The sequence below is a fragment of the Vidua macroura genome, chromosome 1 (genome assembly GCF_024509145.1).
Source record: "Vidua macroura isolate BioBank_ID:100142 chromosome 1, ASM2450914v1, whole genome shotgun sequence".
Taxonomy (NCBI): domain Eukaryota; kingdom Metazoa; phylum Chordata; class Aves; order Passeriformes; family Viduidae; genus Vidua; species Vidua macroura.
In genome coordinates, this window is record NC_071571.1 from 30,210,819 (window position 1) to 30,230,297 (window position 19,479).

Consider the following 19,479-nt stretch of genomic DNA (forward strand, 5'->3'; position numbering starts at 1 on the left):
TACTAATGGTATCTAATGAACTGTGGCTTCAGAAACATCTGTTCTATACAATAGTTAATTTTTTTCTTCCTTTTTTTCTTTTTTTTTTTTTTTTTTTTTTTTTTTTTAATTAATCCCAGTGATTGGATACACAAAAATAATTAGGAAGTCTTTAGGCTGCAAAGAGTAGAACTCAAACCTCCAGTACTGAAATAGGCCAAATTTATTTCTACTCATGCTACCTTAGTTTAGCTCCCAGTTGTTTATGAATTGTTTGACATTGTTGCATGTTATTACTCCCTGCCTTTTCACTTGCCAAATGAAAAAGGGGCTAAAAGAAGGTTGAATGGGACAACTGTAAGACTGCAATGTCCTCATTTAAGCATATGACTATAATCTAGAGAACATCTCTTTTTTTAATGTGTTCAATATTTATGTGATACAATTGAGCAATATGATGAAATCTATGCAAGTATTCATTTACAAGTAAGAAACTGCAAAAGTTGAAACTAAATTGTTAATATTAATGAAGACAATGCTCCAGAATAGCATGTGAGAAATGGGATATGCTAAAAACAATCAGGAATATACTGTTTGTATTTTGAAAGGAAAATAAAAATTTAAAAAAAAAGAAAAAAGACTAAAGTATTACTTAATTATAACGTTGCAGAGTTAATAATGCAGTAGAAATCCTAGCTCTTTCCCATTTGAGGGCTCCATTTCTTAGTCTTAATGTTGCCGTAATGTGGCTCCCAGATTTAATTTCCTTATGTTTATTTGTTTTTAACAACTCAGAGGGAAAATAAGAGAAACACATTGTGAAAATGCTATAATGAGATCACAGTGCTACTAACATGTCTTACATTTTCTATAAAGTGCTGATTACATTTAGAGTCACCTCAGCAGCACTAAATCATTTCAGTAGTTTACCCTCACCACCAGCGTCATTAAACTTCTCCAAGTTTAGGAAATGCATTTGAAAAAACAGAAAAAAATCCCCTCATGTTCCTGTATGAAAATGTCACCTTATAACATCCATAGCTTTAAAAATAAAAACCAGATTTTCTCCAGGCATGAACCCTTTATCTTAACCCTGTGGGATTCTTAAGGAGCTCTTTAAATTCATGTGATTGTGCAGTTAAAGTCTGGGCTGACTCAGCAAAATGTTTAACTGTGTGCTTAAATTCTATTGCAATCAATAGAATTTGAGCATGTGCTTAAATATTATGTTGAAAAGAAATAGATTTACACATGTGTTTTAAACCTAAGCATGTACCAAAGTAGGTTTATACTATGTCAAAGCAAGTAGGAAGAATTTAGGTTGTAAAAACCCTACCTTTGTGGTGACTGATTTCATAAGTAAAATATTTTTATATAGTTTTTATGTATCATCTAAAATGTAAAGCACAATGCCATAGTTATTATGGTCTGTGAATTAGTGAACATAAGACAGTTTATGTCAGTTTATGTCTATCAATTTAAAATATGTATGTCAGAATTAAGAACACTTGCAGTTAAATATCAAAATGTACATTTTCTGCTCTTGAATATAGTTTGCTTTTAGTTAGTTACTGAAGTATTTTAAGTAATTTAGAGCTGTGAACACTATCTTTTAAAATGCAGCTGCATATATAAGAAGTTATAGACACATATGGGTACCTAATACCAGATCCCACACTCCTCAGTTTTCCATGTTCTGACCTGTTTTTAACTTATTCCTCCCGTGTTTCCCTGTAATATGAAACTTGATTATTTTGAGGCGCTGAATCACCAAACAGTGTCATGTTCTGTTTAGCTGAAGGGCATAAAGCAATTCCACTTTTTCTATTTACTTCTGTCTATAAAAAGCTTTTTCTGCATTACAGGAGATTTCTGTTTCTACCAGTATGACTCTTGCACTGTGTTAAATTACCCCGTATTGTGGAAAGGCCACATATTTCCCACAAAACACTGGGGTATTTTTATTTTCCAGAGAAAATGTTTATGATGCTAAATTGCCAGCAGTTAATGATGCAATGGTATGTGGTGTGCTCACCTGCAATCTTGCACTCTAGCACCCTACCTGTCACTACGTTGCAGCTGCCACTGCCCCTGCCCCTGCTCATGCCCCTTTGCAGAGCTGGGTGCAATGCCATCTGCAGGGCTTCACTGCTTCCTCAGTAAGGAAGAGAGATGCCAAGGAGAGCAGGGTAGCAAGAAGTGATAGGTACTAACTTGAGGATTTTGCAGGGAAAACCCTGGCTGCTGCCAGCTGCTGGGGTCTCTCCCTGTCTAGGGGGCAGGTTCTAAGTCTCAGCAGGACCAGGTGATTTGGCACGTGGAAGACAAAAAGGTTTGGGATGATGGGAAGGCTTGAGCCACAGACTTCCTAGGTGCCATCAAGTAGCCAAACATCACAGGAGTGTCACAGTACTTTGTTATTGGGAATCTTTTCTTCGGTAACACAATCATTAGAAGTATATTAATAAATACGCTGCCCTTAGCTATGATCTGTCATGTAAGCATACAGAAGATTCTTCACCAAAAGGCAGAAGAGAGCCCCAGATACTGGGCAAATTCTTGTGTCTTCAGGAGCAAAATATTATGTTGATAGTTGAGAATTCTGTGGATTTCTGGAAAGTTCCAATACAGCTTCTGTGTTGGCTTCTTGATTATGGTGAGGAATCACATCCCAGGGGCTACTGTTGCTCCCTGTAGAGCAGGATCATGAGAGCAGACTTATAACTTTGGTAGGAGAGTAGTCAAGCTGCTGTACAATATAGATAGCAACAGGCTTTGGTCACCTGTATAAAGAGTGCTGTAAGGCAGGGTAGGACTCCGAGAAGTAAAGTACTGTCTGTAACATCGAAATGAAAGTTATCTCTGTGTTGTTATATTAATGATCAAATGAGATGCAACTTTTGAAATACCAGTATGAAAAATAGGCTTCACATGTGTGAAACTTGTCAAACCACAGAAGAGCATGGTGCTGTTGTCTGATATGCTGTCAAAAGCTGCTCTTCTGAAACCACATCATCTTGGAGAACTGAAAAAGATGCTGTGTAAATTGCCTAATGCTTCTAAAAATAAATGTGAACTATTGAGCCTCTCTCCAAATTTTAGCAAGCCAACCAAACAGTGCATAGTCGGTAAGCATGTCTAACATGCTGTGCCACAACCGGTGACTTACTATAAGAATTATATGAAGCATGCTAAATACGGAAAGGCTGCTTATAGCTGCACGCACAAAACCCGGTCCGCACTGACATGTGCCCCCGCCTCCTGCTCCCCCCGGCCCGATTAGCTGCAGAAATCGCCTCTCCGGCGGCGGCTGCGGGTCCTGCCGGGAGCTGGCGGCCGCCTGGCTCCCTCCCCTGCCAAAGCCAACTGTGGCGTAGCCAGAGAAACGGGCAGCAAAAATAGAACAGCAGGATGGCTGCGCGTGGGCGAGGCAGAAACCACATCGCCAGCAAAACCTCCCAGCGTTATTTTAGGACCGATACGGGCAGAGGCCGTGGCGTTTCGCTCTCTTTTCACTAAACACTCCCCAGGGGAGGGTGAGGAGGGAGAGGGGCGCAAGTCCGGGGCGAGGACCGTCCCTGTCCCACTCCTGCCTTGCCTGCCTCCTCCCTGGCGTATCCCCACTGACACGGGCTGGGCAGGGGGAAGGGGTTAATTGAGCCCGAGGCCGGGCGGCGCACAGAGGACGGGCGGCAGTTTGAAAGACGGAGACTGGACAGCTGTGTTTGCTGTGGTATTTTTAAACGCATTAATGCAGGCTCCAATCACCCGGCCATGCTTGACCTATTTTTGGCTCAGGCCGGCCATTGTTCTATTTCTGCCGCCGCTGGGCCACGAGGGTGTCAATTCAAATGCAAATGAGTTATCGCTGCTGCTCCCGCCAACTTCGCCCAGCCGCCTGGCAGAGGGGCAGCCGGCCGGGAGCGGAGAGGGGCGCGGGCACGGCAACGCGGGCTAGGCTGGGGTCACCTCGGTTAAATCTTCCGCGGCTCCCGGTCCCTGGAAAGGTGGCTTATTCGGTTTGATGGTTTGTTAGAGGCAGTTTCCACCCCCACCCCCCCCGCCCTGCCAGGAAGCCCAAAGCGCAGAGATATTTCTTCATTTCTTCTTCCACCTGCCGCTGGCTGCCCGAACGCAACTGCTCAAACTCGGCAGCGCTCAGCCCCCCGCACGCTCACGGCTCCCTTCCTGCGGGCGGGGGCTGCCGACGGTGGATTTGGGCTTTTCCTTCTCCTCATAGATACTTGTGCAAATGCTTAAACACTGCTAATTACCGAAGCATATTATCTTACAACCCTCGCTGAAGGAGGTAGGACCGCAGAGGGTCGTGCCCGACGCCTATGTGCAAGTGCAGTGATGAATCTCTTGTGTAGCTGAAGTGCAGACCAGTTGGAATATGCTGCAGACAATTTACGAGAGTGAATCGTGTTTTTCCTCAGATGGGGTTTCTGGACGTGAACAGCTCTTGGCTCAGCAAAGAATGCACAGTATGATCAGCTCAGGTAAGAGACAACTCCGTGCCTTAGACTTGAGTGGCTGACTGGGAACATACAGCCTAGCATGACAAAAAAAACACCCTTCCTTTTAAGAAGTGACTTTATTTTTTGTGGGCTTTATCTAAGTTTTTGTTATATAATTATGGTAGTATTTTAGATTGCAGCTGCAGCTTTTGCGAGGAGTTTGTCTCCTTTGGTCTGCTGCTTTCTAGACGCAGCAAAATACTCACAGCTGAAGTCGAGTTTGGGTTTCCTTGTTTGTTTTGTTGCGTGATTGCAAAATAGGGCTAATGGTACAGGCTTGTTCACAGGAAGAGGCTTCCTCAGACAGACCTTGTCAGGAGGATGCATTTAGAGCCCCTCAAAAGCAATTCTAGTCCTACGTCTATTGTAAACAGGATTTGCTCTTTCTGTGAGTTTTCTTTTCTCTAATTTGCATATGTAGGGGATTTTATACCCAATACCTTTCTCTTTTCATTACAGTGCTACTGCAAAATGTCTTTAAACTGCATGGTTTATTTTGTTCCTATAAAAACATTTGTGAACCTGGCAATGCTAGTTATATGTAACAACTCACTGAGATGTAAATTGGATGTGTTGTTTCATGAAGGTATTTCAAAGCTGCTCAGAAAGAACACTGCATATTTTCTCATGTATTTCCAGCTACCCCTGTGTTTTCTAGTTTCTTTCCTAGCTGTGTTTGAGACCTGCTACTGAGGATAAATTAACGTGGAAGAATAGTTGCCATTCAATTTAGATGGGATAAAAATGTCAACATTTCAGGTAGTCGACTCTTGCCTATTCTCTCCTAAAGTTAATTCCAGTACATTTTTCATTGGGATGAAACTCTTGTGTATTAAGGCACAGTGTTTTCCAGTTTATATTTATTTAAACCTAGGTTTCTTGCTTTGTTTTTCAGAAAGTGTTAGTTTTATAGGAGATCCATATGTGGAATGCAGAATGATTTGATTACATGTATTTTAGTCTTAGTTTGTGCCTTTTTTTCTTTTTTTCTTTTTTTTTTTTCCCAAAATTTGAATGACCTCAATTTTTAAAGATAATTATGTGTGTAGACCATACCTCTCTTCACATTTTACCTATTTCAGTACACCTGTTGAGCCTATGTGTGTTTTTTTTTTTTTTTTAACTGTTTATTTTCCTGTTTTGTAGAAAAGGAGCTAAAAGTTTTACTTCTGCTCATTTCTTACATACAATATTAGGTTGTTGATCACCAATTTCAGCTCCTTTGTCAGTGACACAAAGCAGGTGAAGGCACATTTATAATTGTGAACAGCAAAGCTCTAGCAAAGACTGTGGGTAAGAGCAAAAGTTTTCCTGGAAGTGTTACAGTTCTTCTGCAAAGCTATTTACAATGTCAGCCTCTTGTTCAAGAATTGCTGTTTTGCTTTATTGCATTTCTTTAGTTTTCTTGAACAGCTCAACAGGTGTCCAGTGCTTTTAAATTGGTTACAGATAAGGCTGATTGCATCTTCTTCCTCCTGTTTGGCTTTTTGTTGTTGTTGGGTATTTTTTAGTACTAAGTCAAGTTGAAATTAATGGTTCACAAGTTAAAATTTGGGGGATTTATCTCACTATGCTACCCTCTAACTACCAACTAATATAATAGGAAGTTTTTTTATTTGAAACTCAAGAAAAGAGGTGATTTTCTGTAATTTTATAGCTTGTCTACATTAGAAAAATGAATATCATGTAACTGTTGATTTGTATCTGATAGTACATTCGGTAAGTCCATACAATATACACAATTTCCCCTGTAGTGTCAAGTAGAGTAGAGAGGGGGTTTAGACTAAAAACAACCCCTACAAAAGCTTATTGAATAACATTATCCAGATAAAAGATATTTAAGTGCATATATATTTATGTATATATGTATATATAAAAATATATATACATATATATTTTGTGGAACATAAAATATTCCTCTGTGTTTCAGTTGGTCTTTAAAATATTCAACTAGGCTACAAGTAGTTGACATTATACATAGTCTGCAGTTTCAGTTCATGTCACATGAAACCTCAAAGCCTGGTGCTGCTCTTGCTTACCTTCATCTCCCACAAGTTCAGCTTCTTGCAGGATCAGTTCTGGTAACTTTTCATTGTTTCCATTTATGATGCATATAGGGAAGAAAGAAATAGCTAGAGTATGACAGTGTGCACCAGCATTTCGAGAAGCCAGAAACAGTCATTTGAATTTTCCTTTTCACAACGCTCTTACTTTAGTAATCTTCACTTAAATGTGTGTGACTTACATTCAGGTTAAAAAGTTGCGTGTAGTTAAGAAAATAGCAGATCCCTAAATGTTTGTGCTTTGCACCCTTGATGTGCTTGCTCCAAAGACTTCAGTGATAACTTAAAACAGCCAGCAACAGTCAGATTTTTAGGTTTCCTGGTATCCAGACACAATGCACATATATTATGCAAGTGACTTTAAACTGGGCTGGAGAGATCCCCAAAGAGGACAGGTTCACTGGTCAATGGATTGGATTTGCAAAGCAAAATGTCTAAGAAATTTCTGACAAGAGCAGGCATAGGAAATACTTCTGTCATGAGAATCAGTTCTCCTGGTGTTCCCCCAATTACTGCCTTGCCTGTCTGTCTCCCATCCTTGCTTGTAAGTCATACTATGAATGAGATGATCTGGATAGGTACCAATCAAAAGTCTAATTATGAATGGAGCAATCTAGATCGGCGCTGACTCAAGAAGCTGTGTAATTTGCAGACACCTACACCTTACTGCAGAGAGCAGTTTCAGCTGTCTTGAGAAGACTGAACTAAATTCTCCCATATGGTACTGTTGCTCTAAAATGCAGCAGCAAGTGCTATGCATCTTTATTTAAGAAAATGATGTTGATATATTCTTATTTGATCCCATAGTTATTTTAACTTAAAATTTGCAAAATAAATCTGGGGTCTAAAGCCTCTTATTTAGCTATAATTACTATTTATTTATTCTGTCCCTTTTACTTTACACAAAAAAAGCTCAATTTCCATGTGTCTGCAGTGCCACAGTGGATCCTAACGTTCAGCTGGCCTCTGATCTTTCCCCAGTACAGGTAACAAACTATAAGTCCTTGAAAAAAAGCATTTGGTGCAGCACAGTCCATGGGAAAAACACTCATTAAAATGTGGTTAATAAATAACCAATGCAGGACTACATTTCTCAAATAGATGGTAGTTGTGTGAAGGAGAAGGAAGGACCTACCCAATCCTGGTATCTGTAGATGTGGGACTTTAGGAGTTCAAGGAGATAGTGAGCTTAAAGCTTGGCTTCTCAATGAGTTGACAGGTGACCTGAGCAAGTTACACAATCCTACTTATGTCAGCTAATCCTTCTGTGAAATACAGTAAACGATACCTATCAGGATCAGGAATCAATAGAGCAAAACTCTTCTAAAGGGAACGTAACAGTTCAGAATGGTTAATTTGATTGTCTTCACCTACCCACAGGGTTGTAAAATACCTTCAATTTCAGAGGTGTCGCAAGTGGATGTAGTGAATGTTTATTCTCTGCACCAGTCAGGAAATGTAAACTGTGTCACTTGAATATAAATGACAGAATTACTGCTGCACGTGCTGTATGTGGGTTGACAGGAGCTCATGAGCAATCTTCCCTCAGTAAACCCCAGTGTGCACAGTTTGTCCTGTATGTTGTCTCTATCATGTGTCTGCATGACCTTGTATACATGTGTTTTGCTTTACACATGGATTTATATTGCCTTCAGGGAAAGTTCTTTGGTATTTGCTCTCACAATTTTTTCTTCTTTTTTTTTTTACTGAACAAAACCTTCACCTGCTCACCTTTTCCTGTGGAGAACCTGCAGAAAGCAAGTTCATATAAGTTTTGCCTCTGATACACATGAAAAACTTGACATATTTGCATATCTCAGTCAGTTAACATAAACTTCTTGCAGATACCAAATGTTTCATTTATGGTATCTCAGGCAGTAACACTTTGGAGAGAGCAGAAAGAATGAGAATAGGTGTGCTGGGCTTTGTGGTTCTCTTCAGAGTAATGAAAAAAATGAGTGTGTAAATTCAGTATAGGGGAGTTTTGGATAACTAGCAGAGTGGCTTTTTCAATGCCTTTTGTAAAGGTGAGGTACAAGATAATCTGGTTCTTCAAAGTAGTAGCAGAAGAATTTTAATTAATTTTAGGGAAATGTAAGGCCTTAGCCATATGCAGTTAATACAATGAGAAGAAACAAGCAATATCGACATGCATGTCTTATGTAGTTACAATCTCACTGATTTTGATTAGAGGCTCTGCCCTGCAATGTATGCTGGACAAAACTTTACTTGTGAATTCAGTTGAACAAAAACATGATAAAATGGAAGGAAACAGCTTTTTCTGTTTTATATTCTGAGGTGACATTGAATACAGACCAGTGTTGCCAATTTTATGTGTCTAATGCTGTAACAACTAATGCTATTTTTTTTTTTTTAATTCCAGTCACACCTTCTGATGCTATGTGGTTACCTGATAGTCTTGCTTTGTATTAGGAGGTATATTTATAGGTTGTGAGAAAAGCCTGAAATTCAAAGTACAAGACTGACAAGAATAGCAAGTTAGAAAAGTAAATAAAAAACTATGCAAAACATTACTTCAAAACCTCTTTCAGTGCTTTTCAGAGACCATTAAATACTGCATTTAGTACAGATGTTCTCTAGTACTGGTGCTGGGACACTAGCTCCCCTCTCTTCAGTGTATTGAACTAAATCTCTTTATTGGAAAACAGCTTTTTACTTCAGTCGTTTATTGCTTTAGCTGTTTGGCTTTATAACATGTATTGGTTTGCACTGCACTCAAACACACAGCTCCAGCCAGTCTTCCCTTCTATAAAACTATGTGCAGAGTACATTTCGTTCATTAAGGTTGCGCTCAATATGTGGAACGCTTGTAATACTTCTGCTGCCAGACCCATGTTTCTGTGCTGACTGCCCAGCCCCTCTCTTCTGCACTGTCTTTGCAGAGAAACCAAAGGCTGGGAGAAAGCAGAATAGATAGATAGCCTGCAAAATATGCACATTCATTTCAGGTTTTGGTGGAGATGATGGGGGAGATTTCAGATGTTGTTGCATTTTAACCTTTCCCAACTACTGCTGGGGGGTAGAGTTTTACATGTTTGGTACAATACAAAATACCATAGAGAAACCAGTCAGCAGATATTATTGTTAAACACATAAAAATCTAAAATGCCCTGTTCTGTGGATCTCTTTAACAGGCTGACTCCTCTGGGTCAGTTATTCTTAGCCTAGTTATTTTCATCTTATGGCATTACAGGTCTAAGATTAGCCTGTTAGGCGTTATCATGCCATCTGAGTTACCTCCTAATATAACTGTACACCGGAATGATTATTTATAGGCAGAGCATTCTGTCATTTTTGCTTTATTTCTGGTAGTTTAAATAAAGAAGAGCAACATTCAAGAAAAACCACAGATTCCTTCCTGCTGCCAAAACAACATGATAACTGCCTGCTGAGGGGCAGGGATATTGTTTAAAATGTGTGCTTGCAGCAGATGCAAACATCTTACCTCTCCTACAACAAGATACCTCAGGGTACCACTGCTTCTGTCTGTTCTGGAGGTGGGAGAGGGGTGCCAGATTGATGCACCAAATGACAGAGCTGAGATGGGTTTGTGGCTGCTGATGAGAGCAAGGATAACCAGGTGCTATTTTTAGAGGTCGGCTCTGTCAAGCTCCATGTTCAGTGTGAATATGTCACATATGCACAAAGCTCCTCCAAAATGGACCCATCTAGTTTTGTTACATAAAAGTGATGTCTGCTGTACAAGTAGCCTTCTATGTGATTTTCACAAGACATAACAGCAAGCCTCAGCAAATTGACAATATTTATTAAAGTGTTCTTCATGATTGGAACGCAAACATTTCTTCTCAGTAGAAAAACTTTAAAATTGAAGCAGAGTTGTTGTTCAAGAACACAGTGAGACTCATTCTCTCCTAAGGAAATTCACTGGGATCTTTGTGTGTTTATGTGTATTACTAGGAGGAAGCTTTTAGCTTTTAGTGGCAGTTTAGTAAAGAGCAGCAAAAATAGGAAAGTAGCAGATCTTCAGCTGGGTGTCAGTGCAGCCTCTGCCTGCAGTTGTTGCTCAGGAAGCAGGCAGCTGACAAAAAAGAGAAATATTAATGGATTATAATTATCTAATGAATTCCATCTTTTTTAGCTTTCTGCTCTAAAAAAATGGCATGTTCCTGTCTTCGTGCAGATTTTGTGTGTAATCAGGGGGCACCTGATTTGTTCTACTTTAAAATGTTACTGGTTTGCAAAATGGGTGGCAGCCTCTGCATGGTTGAACCAGTGCTGGTTTAACTCCCATTATATAATAAGCAGCTCGGTTTTTTTTGTCAGCCTGGCAGTTCTCTGCATGACTGTAAAGGTACTTTGGCATTTAGTATAATCTGAGCATAGCCAACACATCTGTTTTATTTGTTTGATGTCTCATGGTTGTAAACTCCTTCCAGCTTGTGGAGTATACAAACATGATGAGCTCCAAGAATTCAAGCCTTTTGCAGATAAATGTGGTAGAAATGCAGGTTGCTTTATTTTGATGATAATATGTTCTTTCTAGTGATAAGATTAAATATCATCAAAGGGAGACAAGAAAAGTAACAGAATGAATTTTTTGAAAATGCCAAATATATAAATCATGTTTTTACAATCAAAGACTATTGTTCCTCTTTCATGATCCCTGTGGTTGAAGGTATGCATGCCACAGGGAGGAACCACAGTTATTCAATTTCAGTGAAGTCTGGAATGGAATAATGAACAGGCTTAATGTTAATTTAATAATTTCCCCCAATTGTTCTGTTCTTATTCCAAGTTTCCTTTTTCTTTCTTGGTGCCCAAGGCCACCTCCTTGTTGGTGTTGTGCAGTAACAATATGAGAGAAAGCCGGGAAAGCAGACTGTTAGTTCTTAATCTTACATAGGGACTCTTTTTGGAGTTTTGTACTCATTTAGTAAAATGTTAGTGTTGGCCTTTTTATTTACCTGTTCATAACTCCGTTTTTCTCAGAGACAGTAAGTTCTTACTTCTCTACATCTACTTGCTTGATCTCTAGATAAATATCTTGGTTGAAAATGTGTATTTTTCCTAAGCCTTGTGAAGTCTTTTTTTTACAGACACAAAAATGTAAAACTCCTGGTCTCTTCAAATTTTTTATATTCTAATTTGAATTTGACCTTGAAGTTTTGGAGTGCTTAAAAGAATATATGTATTGTAATATCACAAAGAATCATAAAGTAAAATAATTAGATTTTTTTGAGACTTTATGCTAATATAAATAGTGATGGAATTAGTATGAGGCATAGAATGGTGTTAGAAATAGCAAAAGGAAAATCATCAGTATTCATATTTTTACTGTCTTTATATTAGCATATATTTATTTCATGTAGGCTCATAATGTTAAAGGACTATATAGAAATTTCTAGGATGCTTCAGAAGGCTCATCCTAAAAATACTTGCACAGCAGCTGCTGAAATCTAGTGGGACCTAAATTCAAGAGAGCATTTTACCTTGGTCTAGTAGCTCTCCAGCCTGTGTCATGCATATGCTCAAAACTGCTGCAGGCTCCAAATGCTTGTTCCCATGCACACATCTGAAAGTTTGCATCCTTTTATTTGCTGTCACTCCTTTTTCCTACAGAATCTATTTCAGAAGAGGAAGAAAGTTTTACTCTATCATTTGTATTAAGTATTGCCAATAGTTATCACAGTAATAATTCCATAGGATATAGTAAGTTTTAGTTAGGTTTTCTCAAGGAGTATGAAAGAAAGACTGGCAGAAGAGAAAGACTTGAAGAAGTTATGAGAGAATTTTATAAATGGAGTAGTAGGGCAGAAATGAGCTATACAAGTGCTTCCTATGTTAAAATGCTGTTGTGAGGGAGGGTGGGAAAGGCTCTGAAGATGTAAGAGAACTATGTGGGAGGTGGAAACCAGGGGATTTTGAAGCATAGTTCTAACTGTCCATGAACACAGGAAAAATATAGTTGAAAACAGTTAAGAAAGAAATCAACTGAGATGAGAGAAGTTTCTGTCCAAGAAATCTAATGCCATCATGAAGAATACATGGGAAAGTATGAATATTTTAGAATCAACAACCCAGGTTGTTTTTAAAAGCAACCGAGGTCTGTGTTACTCTTGTAATGACACATAAGCTAGTATTCAGGGATTTCTCTTGCCATTGTTGACACTCTTTTTCTGTTTTCTTGGTCTGAGGATGAGGTTTGTGAGAGGGAGCAGTATAGGACACAGATTTTGTTTATACAAGTACTGCAAATTCTTCTGCATCTCACCATCCTGAACTCCTTCCCTCCAAATGTAGCTCAGCTTTCCTGGAGAACCTACAGAACAATCTCAGTAGAGCTTTGCCATAAATTTCCATCCCGGTGTCAGCTGCACCATTCCTGTCTTGCCTTTTCTTCTTGACCTAGTAGGCAATTTTCTGAGCTCTGTGCTGATTTTCTGGTTCGTTTGTTTTTTTTTTTTTTTCTTCTTGTGCCAGTGTATACAGGGTGATAATGAGGCATCTGGAGAACTTACTAAGAAGGGAAATTACAAATGCCAAAATCAAAAGGACATAGGCAAAGAAATAAAGCAGTGCTAATGTAGCCGAATTAAGTAATGGTGATGCTATGAGTGATTAAGGATACTAATACTGACACAGCTATTTTCTTTAGAAAATATATGGTTAGGAATGGGAATATTTAGGAAAAAAATACCCTTGGGCTAAAAATTTTAAATCTGATCTAAGAAAGAATGCCCCTCTCTGGTTACTGGTCATGCATACCTACTTGTCACTGGTATGCATTTACAACGAGATATATATACATATATAGCCTTATCACCAGTCTTACTCTGCCTCTCCTCGCTGAGGACACTCTGGTGAATGAGGGCCTGAGGCAAAGTGGTTTTCCTTCTGCAGGCCTAGTAGCCCACCAGAGGCAGATGCACATTCCATAAACCTCCTCATCTGTCTGCCCTTCTTCATCTGCACATACCCAAAAGTGTGCAGCAGCACGTGTTTGTTCCCAAGAAACTCATTCTTAAGGACCTGTCTTTGTTATTTCTTCTAGGGAATACTATTGCAGTTCTGTTCTGGTAGTAATTAGGAGATCTAGGTGCATGGCTGGTTTTAAAACATTAGTTGCCAAATAGTCTTTAGTGTTGTTCTGCACACTCAGAAAGACATGAGTGAGTGTAGAAAAACAGACTATTCCTTTCTTCTGGGCCCTCATTCTTCTGCTGGACAGTCACATCACTTGTACCAACACAGGTATTCATGTGTACATTGGGGCTGGTGGAATGAAAAGCTGATCTTGGTTAAAAACATGACCCTCAGGCCCCTGTGCCACTGCAGTGGGTGCTGCAGTGTGGGGAAGGAGGGCATCATCCTTGGGGTCAGGGGGGCCAGGAGTGGGGAAGGGAGGCACAACCATTCCTCTCAGCTTCAGCTATGGCATATAGTAGCCCCAAAATACGTTAAACTGCTGCCTGGGAAATCATCTGGAGATTTCACCTTGCTTCTCTCAGCGTTTTGCCGGACAGAGCCTAAAATTTCACACTTAATTAGCACATTGTTAAACTCCAGTGAACTACATAGCACTTTATTATTAAGTATAATTTCTGCTAAATTTGTCTCTGTGAAGCTGTCAATAACTTACCTTTCATCATCCACAGGGCACATTTTATCTGTTAATGTCAAAGGAAAATACCCTAAAAATGTACATTGTTTTGCATTAAATGGAGTATGATATCTCTGTTTACCTTAGCAACCTGCACCAAAACTGAATGTACTGGAACCAGTAGCTGTCTTCCTCTTAAAGCTGTATCAGTACTAGTGCAATGTCTGTTCTGGAAAGACCTTCATGGCTCTTGCACTCAATTTTTGGTCCATTCTTTATTTGTGGAGAAAATGTTTTGCCAAATATTCTCCCACTGTAGTCCCCCCTATCCTTTATAACAATCCTTTAGTTTTGTAACCTAAGTGTGCTTTGGCATGTCCTTAGACTTCCTAGACAATCTGGAAATCAGTAGAATTCAAGTTATGGGAGGAAAAAAATTCCTTTGTCTGATGCTGTTTCCTGGTCACTACTTAGGTACTGTTATCAAATACTTCCCAATGTAAACCAAAACCATAAAATAACTAACTGACATGTTGGCAAACACAGATTAAAAGGACCATATAATTTTCCCAGTTGTTGCTATAAATTTCTTACCGAGTGCAATTTCAAGTTGAAGGCGCAGTTTGAGGCTGGTGGCTGGCACTAGGCTATACAGACATTTTTTTGGATCAGAACCCTACAGAACGACTGTGCTCTCCACAGTAACAGCCAAAGTAGAAGATGCCAGATCTGAAAGGAGAGAAATTTTTCACTGCTATTGCTTTGCTGTGAAAGTCTGTGCATCTGAACTGGTGACAGCCACAAACTGTACCCCCAGTGGGGGGAACTAGAAGCATTAGTTAGTGACAATCACGTAGGAAATAGCATGTTGTGTCCAGCTCTCAGGAGGTGGTGTTTGACTAATTGTCCAGACCCTCAGTAGAAAGAAGAAAACCTATCTTTCTCCTTAGATAACTCAGTCAGATGCTTAAACTTCATGATTCTGAATGCAGTTATAAAGTCTACCTGAAAGACAGTAGTTACTTTCTGCAGGAGGAAGGCTGTATATATTAATCTTACATTTCTGCACTAAATCTACATTGTTTTTATGTAACCCTTACTTGCACTCCCCAGAAGGCCTGTAGTTATGCAAATAATTCTCATTTATAATATGGTTTTCCTCTTCCAGTATAGATGGATGGATGTTTAGATGGATATAAATAGTATGTGTTCCATGCAAAAAATGCATAGTAGTGCAAATGAAAATCAGGCTCTTTCTACTTATGGAAGTCTTCCCAAGCTCTTAATCATCTTAAATCCAATTAGTGTTTTCCTGTTTCTGGCATGGCTCCCTTTGAGATGGGATAACAGAATTGGAATAATCCCAATGACAAAGCCTCATTGATGAATATGAAAACTTACTTTTATCCTGCTTTCAACACTTTTCAGTTTTGGATCTTGCTGTACATTGACCACATGTTGTCACTGAGCTGTCTGCAATGACAGCCATCTGTTTTTAAGGTTATATTAAGGTTAATGAAGCACAGTAAGGTATATTCTGCTCATTTCTCCTAGTAGAAATTACTGTGCACATGCAAAAAATGAGCGAACTCTTGTATTTTGTTTCCATATCACAAAGCTTTATTAGGACCTCTGGCATTCCTCAGAGCCTTCCATGAAATATCCTGAAGAGATTTGTTTCATCTGTGGTTTTAACCCAATCAATCTTTTTTCCATTATTCTTCTTTCCAGACCGCTATTAAAATAGCAATTACTGTTGCCTCACTGCACTATCAACCTTTTCTGAAATTCAAAAAGAATATTTATTTCCCTTCTGTTTTTCATCTTTAAAACAGTTTCTGATCAGCTATAGAGTTCTTGTAACTTCACATAAAGTTACAGAACAGGACACAAATTCCAGTGAGACACCTTGTGAAGGTCGTTTTGAAAGTCCAGATAAGTCTGTGGACCAGATCCTTCACTGGTACCAAGTGTCACAGCCCCAGTAAAATCCCAGCCCTTTTTCAGTCACAGTCTTGTTAACCCTTTGAAAGAATTTTTTATGCTTTTGTATTTCAAAGTATGCATGCAATTAGAATTCAAAGCTCATAACTGCAACTTAAAAAAACAGTTTGCATCAAACTTGATTTGTTCCCTAAATGTCTATAAGATTAAAACAAACCAAGTTTAAACAAAAATTGGCTCAGTTGTGGCTGTTAATGGGGGATATAGTTTCTTAAAGAACATATGAGGAAAGAATATCTCCCTTTTTTTCTTTTAAAATTACATATATGGCTCTCATTTGGCTAGAATAATTTTTGCTAAGAAAAACCTTAGAAATTTTACATTCAAAATAACTCATTTTAAAAGTATTTGGAGATTAAAGCAATTACAGTAGCTTGTGCATTTGAATCTTCACTCCTGTGTTCACAATTACAGCAATATAAACAGATCATATTTAAAATGAACAATTTTTTTGTTGTTGTTTCCACCACTCATTTACAATCCTGTCTGTAGCTGTGGTCCAAAGAGTTTAAAATGAAAAGAAAATATAAAGATTACAAATCTGATATAAATACTAGAGGATAAAACATATGAAAAGGGATTAAGGGAGCTATATTTATAGCCTATAACAGAGCTCAAGGGACGTGGGCACTGGCTATAAATAACTTCAAGGTAATAATATAAATGAAGGAAGGGAATTATTTGTTCTCAAAAGATGGTAAAGCATGGAATAGTAGCCTGAAGCAAAGAAAAGAATAGTTTAGATGTTAGAACTTTTTTGTCTCAGTAAGAGCTATGGAGAGCAGAGACATAAATAACTAAGGTAGGAGGCTGAAGCAGAAGCACCAACTGCAGTTATTTGGCTATAGATTAAAATTACTCCTAGAGGAGTTGTGTTACAAAATTCATAGGGCTAGACTTAGTGATGCATGTGTTTTTTTCTATTTTCTTACCTGTTACATTTTATAATGCCCACATTTCATGGTATGTGTTAATTTCTCATGAACATTCCTTCCAAGATTATTGAGCATCTTTAACCAGATTAAGGGTAAAAAATGTTATTATTCAGTTATAACCTAATTTATTAGTCAAATTTAAAGCAGGATTGTTTTCATCAAAATAGTGGAGTTTCCTGTTGTAATTTGTTCTGGACTAAAGGAAGAAGTCCTCTCTTCTCAACAGAGCCTAGATGAGATGGTGGCTGTTGAACACTGTAACCTCAAGTTGTTGGGTAGGCAAAACAGTGTGAATTGTACCTGATGGTGTCAAAACAAAGGACATTTGCTGGGTACTGCTGTCTTCAGTAGCATGCAATGACTTATGTAGGCTGGATGCTGGCATGGTCCAAAGTGAGCTCTTGGTACAGCCAGGACAAAATTAAGAGGGAGGAGACATAGCACAAACCCCAGCATGAATTGGAGTGTTGTAACTATCCCATTGCCTACAGCTGTAGATTTCTCAAAACAATAGGGTTCTAGTCTAGGTCATCACTTGATGTGTTTTTCTTGGTTCCTCCTTTATTATAATGTGTCTGAGGGGCTTCTTAATGCTGGACATTTTATTTTTCGATTTAAAAATTTTGGATGAGATTGTTTCAGTGTAACCCAGGTAAAAGAAGTCACATCACACCTATCATCAAGAACAATGCAGGAGACTTGAAAGACTGCAGTTCTTTCAAGGTGGTGTCAAATATGCTTGAGAGTAGGTAAGTGAAAGAGAGCTGGAGAAATCAATTGAGTAAAGGAGACAAACTGCACAGGTATATTTGGACCTCTACAAATGTCATATGACTTTCTTGGTCTAAATTACTGTGGCTTTTTCAGTGCTTAATAGGCTTTTGTATGTCATGAGAACAATACAAAAAACCAAAGCGTTGCATTGTTAAATTAATATGGCAGCTCTTTTTATCTCTGCTTGTCTAGCATGTAATCCACTGGGCAACAATAGTTTTGAGGGACTTACAGTTTTAATTATTATGTGCAATATCCATACAAAACATTGTCTGAGTTAATATTGATCAAGTGATATAGACCTGTTTGGCATGCATAGCTTCAATAAGTGTCTGTATTTTTGCAAGAAGGGGAATATAATGTCTACTCATTCCTGCCCAGGATTTCATACTCAATAGCCTTATACTCTTGCATCATTAGCACTACTAGACATTCCCACTGCTGTTAAATCAGGCAGGGTCTCCTCTTGAATTGCAGGCTTTTAGGCACACCTGAGCCTGGGGTTTATAATTAATATTGGACTGGGTTTAGTGTATAATAGCTCAGAACATGTGCCTTAAATTTCTCAGGCATTTAGTCAATATTTAGCTCTTTTCCTCATCTTTCCTCTGTACCTCTTAGCTGTTAATTTTTGCAGCTTTGAAAAATCTGTCTTAATAAGGTAATTAATAATATTATTTCATGTGGATAATAGAGAAAAAAAAAATGAAGATCCTGTATCATAGAGGACAGCATTTGATTTTATACCTACCACCTCTTTTTGTCATCCCTTTTGTGCCACACTCCAAACCCATGCTCCCTCTTGGCTAGATGGAAGAATAACTTCTCACCCAGAGGCCAGCCTTTGAAATCTGGCATGCCCCACGTGCAAGGTGGCTCTGGAGGTACGGTGCTGTTAGGAAGACCTGTGGTCTTCCTGGATTTGAGATATGATTTTAAGAGAATCCTTGTTATAGCTCATGAATCAGTGGTAATCACCTGTCACCTCTGCAGCGCAGGCACCAGCTACCTTCAGAAGCAATTTGCCTTGTTTCACTCCGTGGCCTTTGGACTGTACATGCCAGTGTCTGAATATTGACAATTGCCTGGGTACCAATAATTTCACTTAGATGAAACAAATGTGCTTTGGGAAAGATCCAGCTTTTCTAAGCAATTAGATTTCTAGGAGACAGGAGATCTGGTTTAATTTATGAAAACTTCAGTATAGAGTTGTATGTTTGCAGTCTGTATAAAATATTGGATTTCTTAATTTTTCTTTCCTCACATGGCTTGTCATGATCTTTTCCTCTGTAACCTTTGAGCCTGTCTTTCTTCTTGGGGAGGTTGTAGCTCATGTGCCATAAAAGGTGTTTCTCATGGTTTTCTCTTCAAGATGACCCATATAGTTGACAGCAGAGCCGCCTGATGTCTCTGCTTGGACTTCCTTGAATTGCATTGCTTTATTCTGTCAGAAAAACTCAATAGTGTTGGGACATGATGACAACTACACAATGGTCCTTGTACAAACAAATGTTCTCCCAACATGAAGGAAATAAGGTGAAAGTGTCAATAATCTGTCTGACTTGGGATTCTTTGGCCTGAAGAATGTCTTATGTGTGTGGGATTTATGTTATTTATGAGGC

General features: G+C 38.8%; 1 protein-coding gene across 2 annotated transcripts in view; it reads left to right on the forward strand.

Moving 5' to 3' along the window:
* The first annotated feature begins 4,239 nt into the window (after nt 1–4,239).
* HDAC9 (histone deacetylase 9) overlaps nt 4,240–19,479 on the forward strand; it is a 269,848-nt gene continuing 254,608 nt past the window's right edge. Inside the window, exons 1-2 of one of the 2 annotated variants that reach the window (XM_053979425.1) lie at nt 4,240–4,288; nt 4,419–4,481. In XM_053979425.1, the coding sequence (XP_053835400.1) occupies nt 4,460–4,481 (22 nt within the window). In that variant the 5' untranslated portion in view covers nt 4,240–4,288; nt 4,419–4,459. Of the gene's footprint in view, nt 4,289–4,415; nt 4,482–19,479 lie in introns of those variants that run through there. The other variant, XM_053979434.1, reaches the window with a different exon arrangement.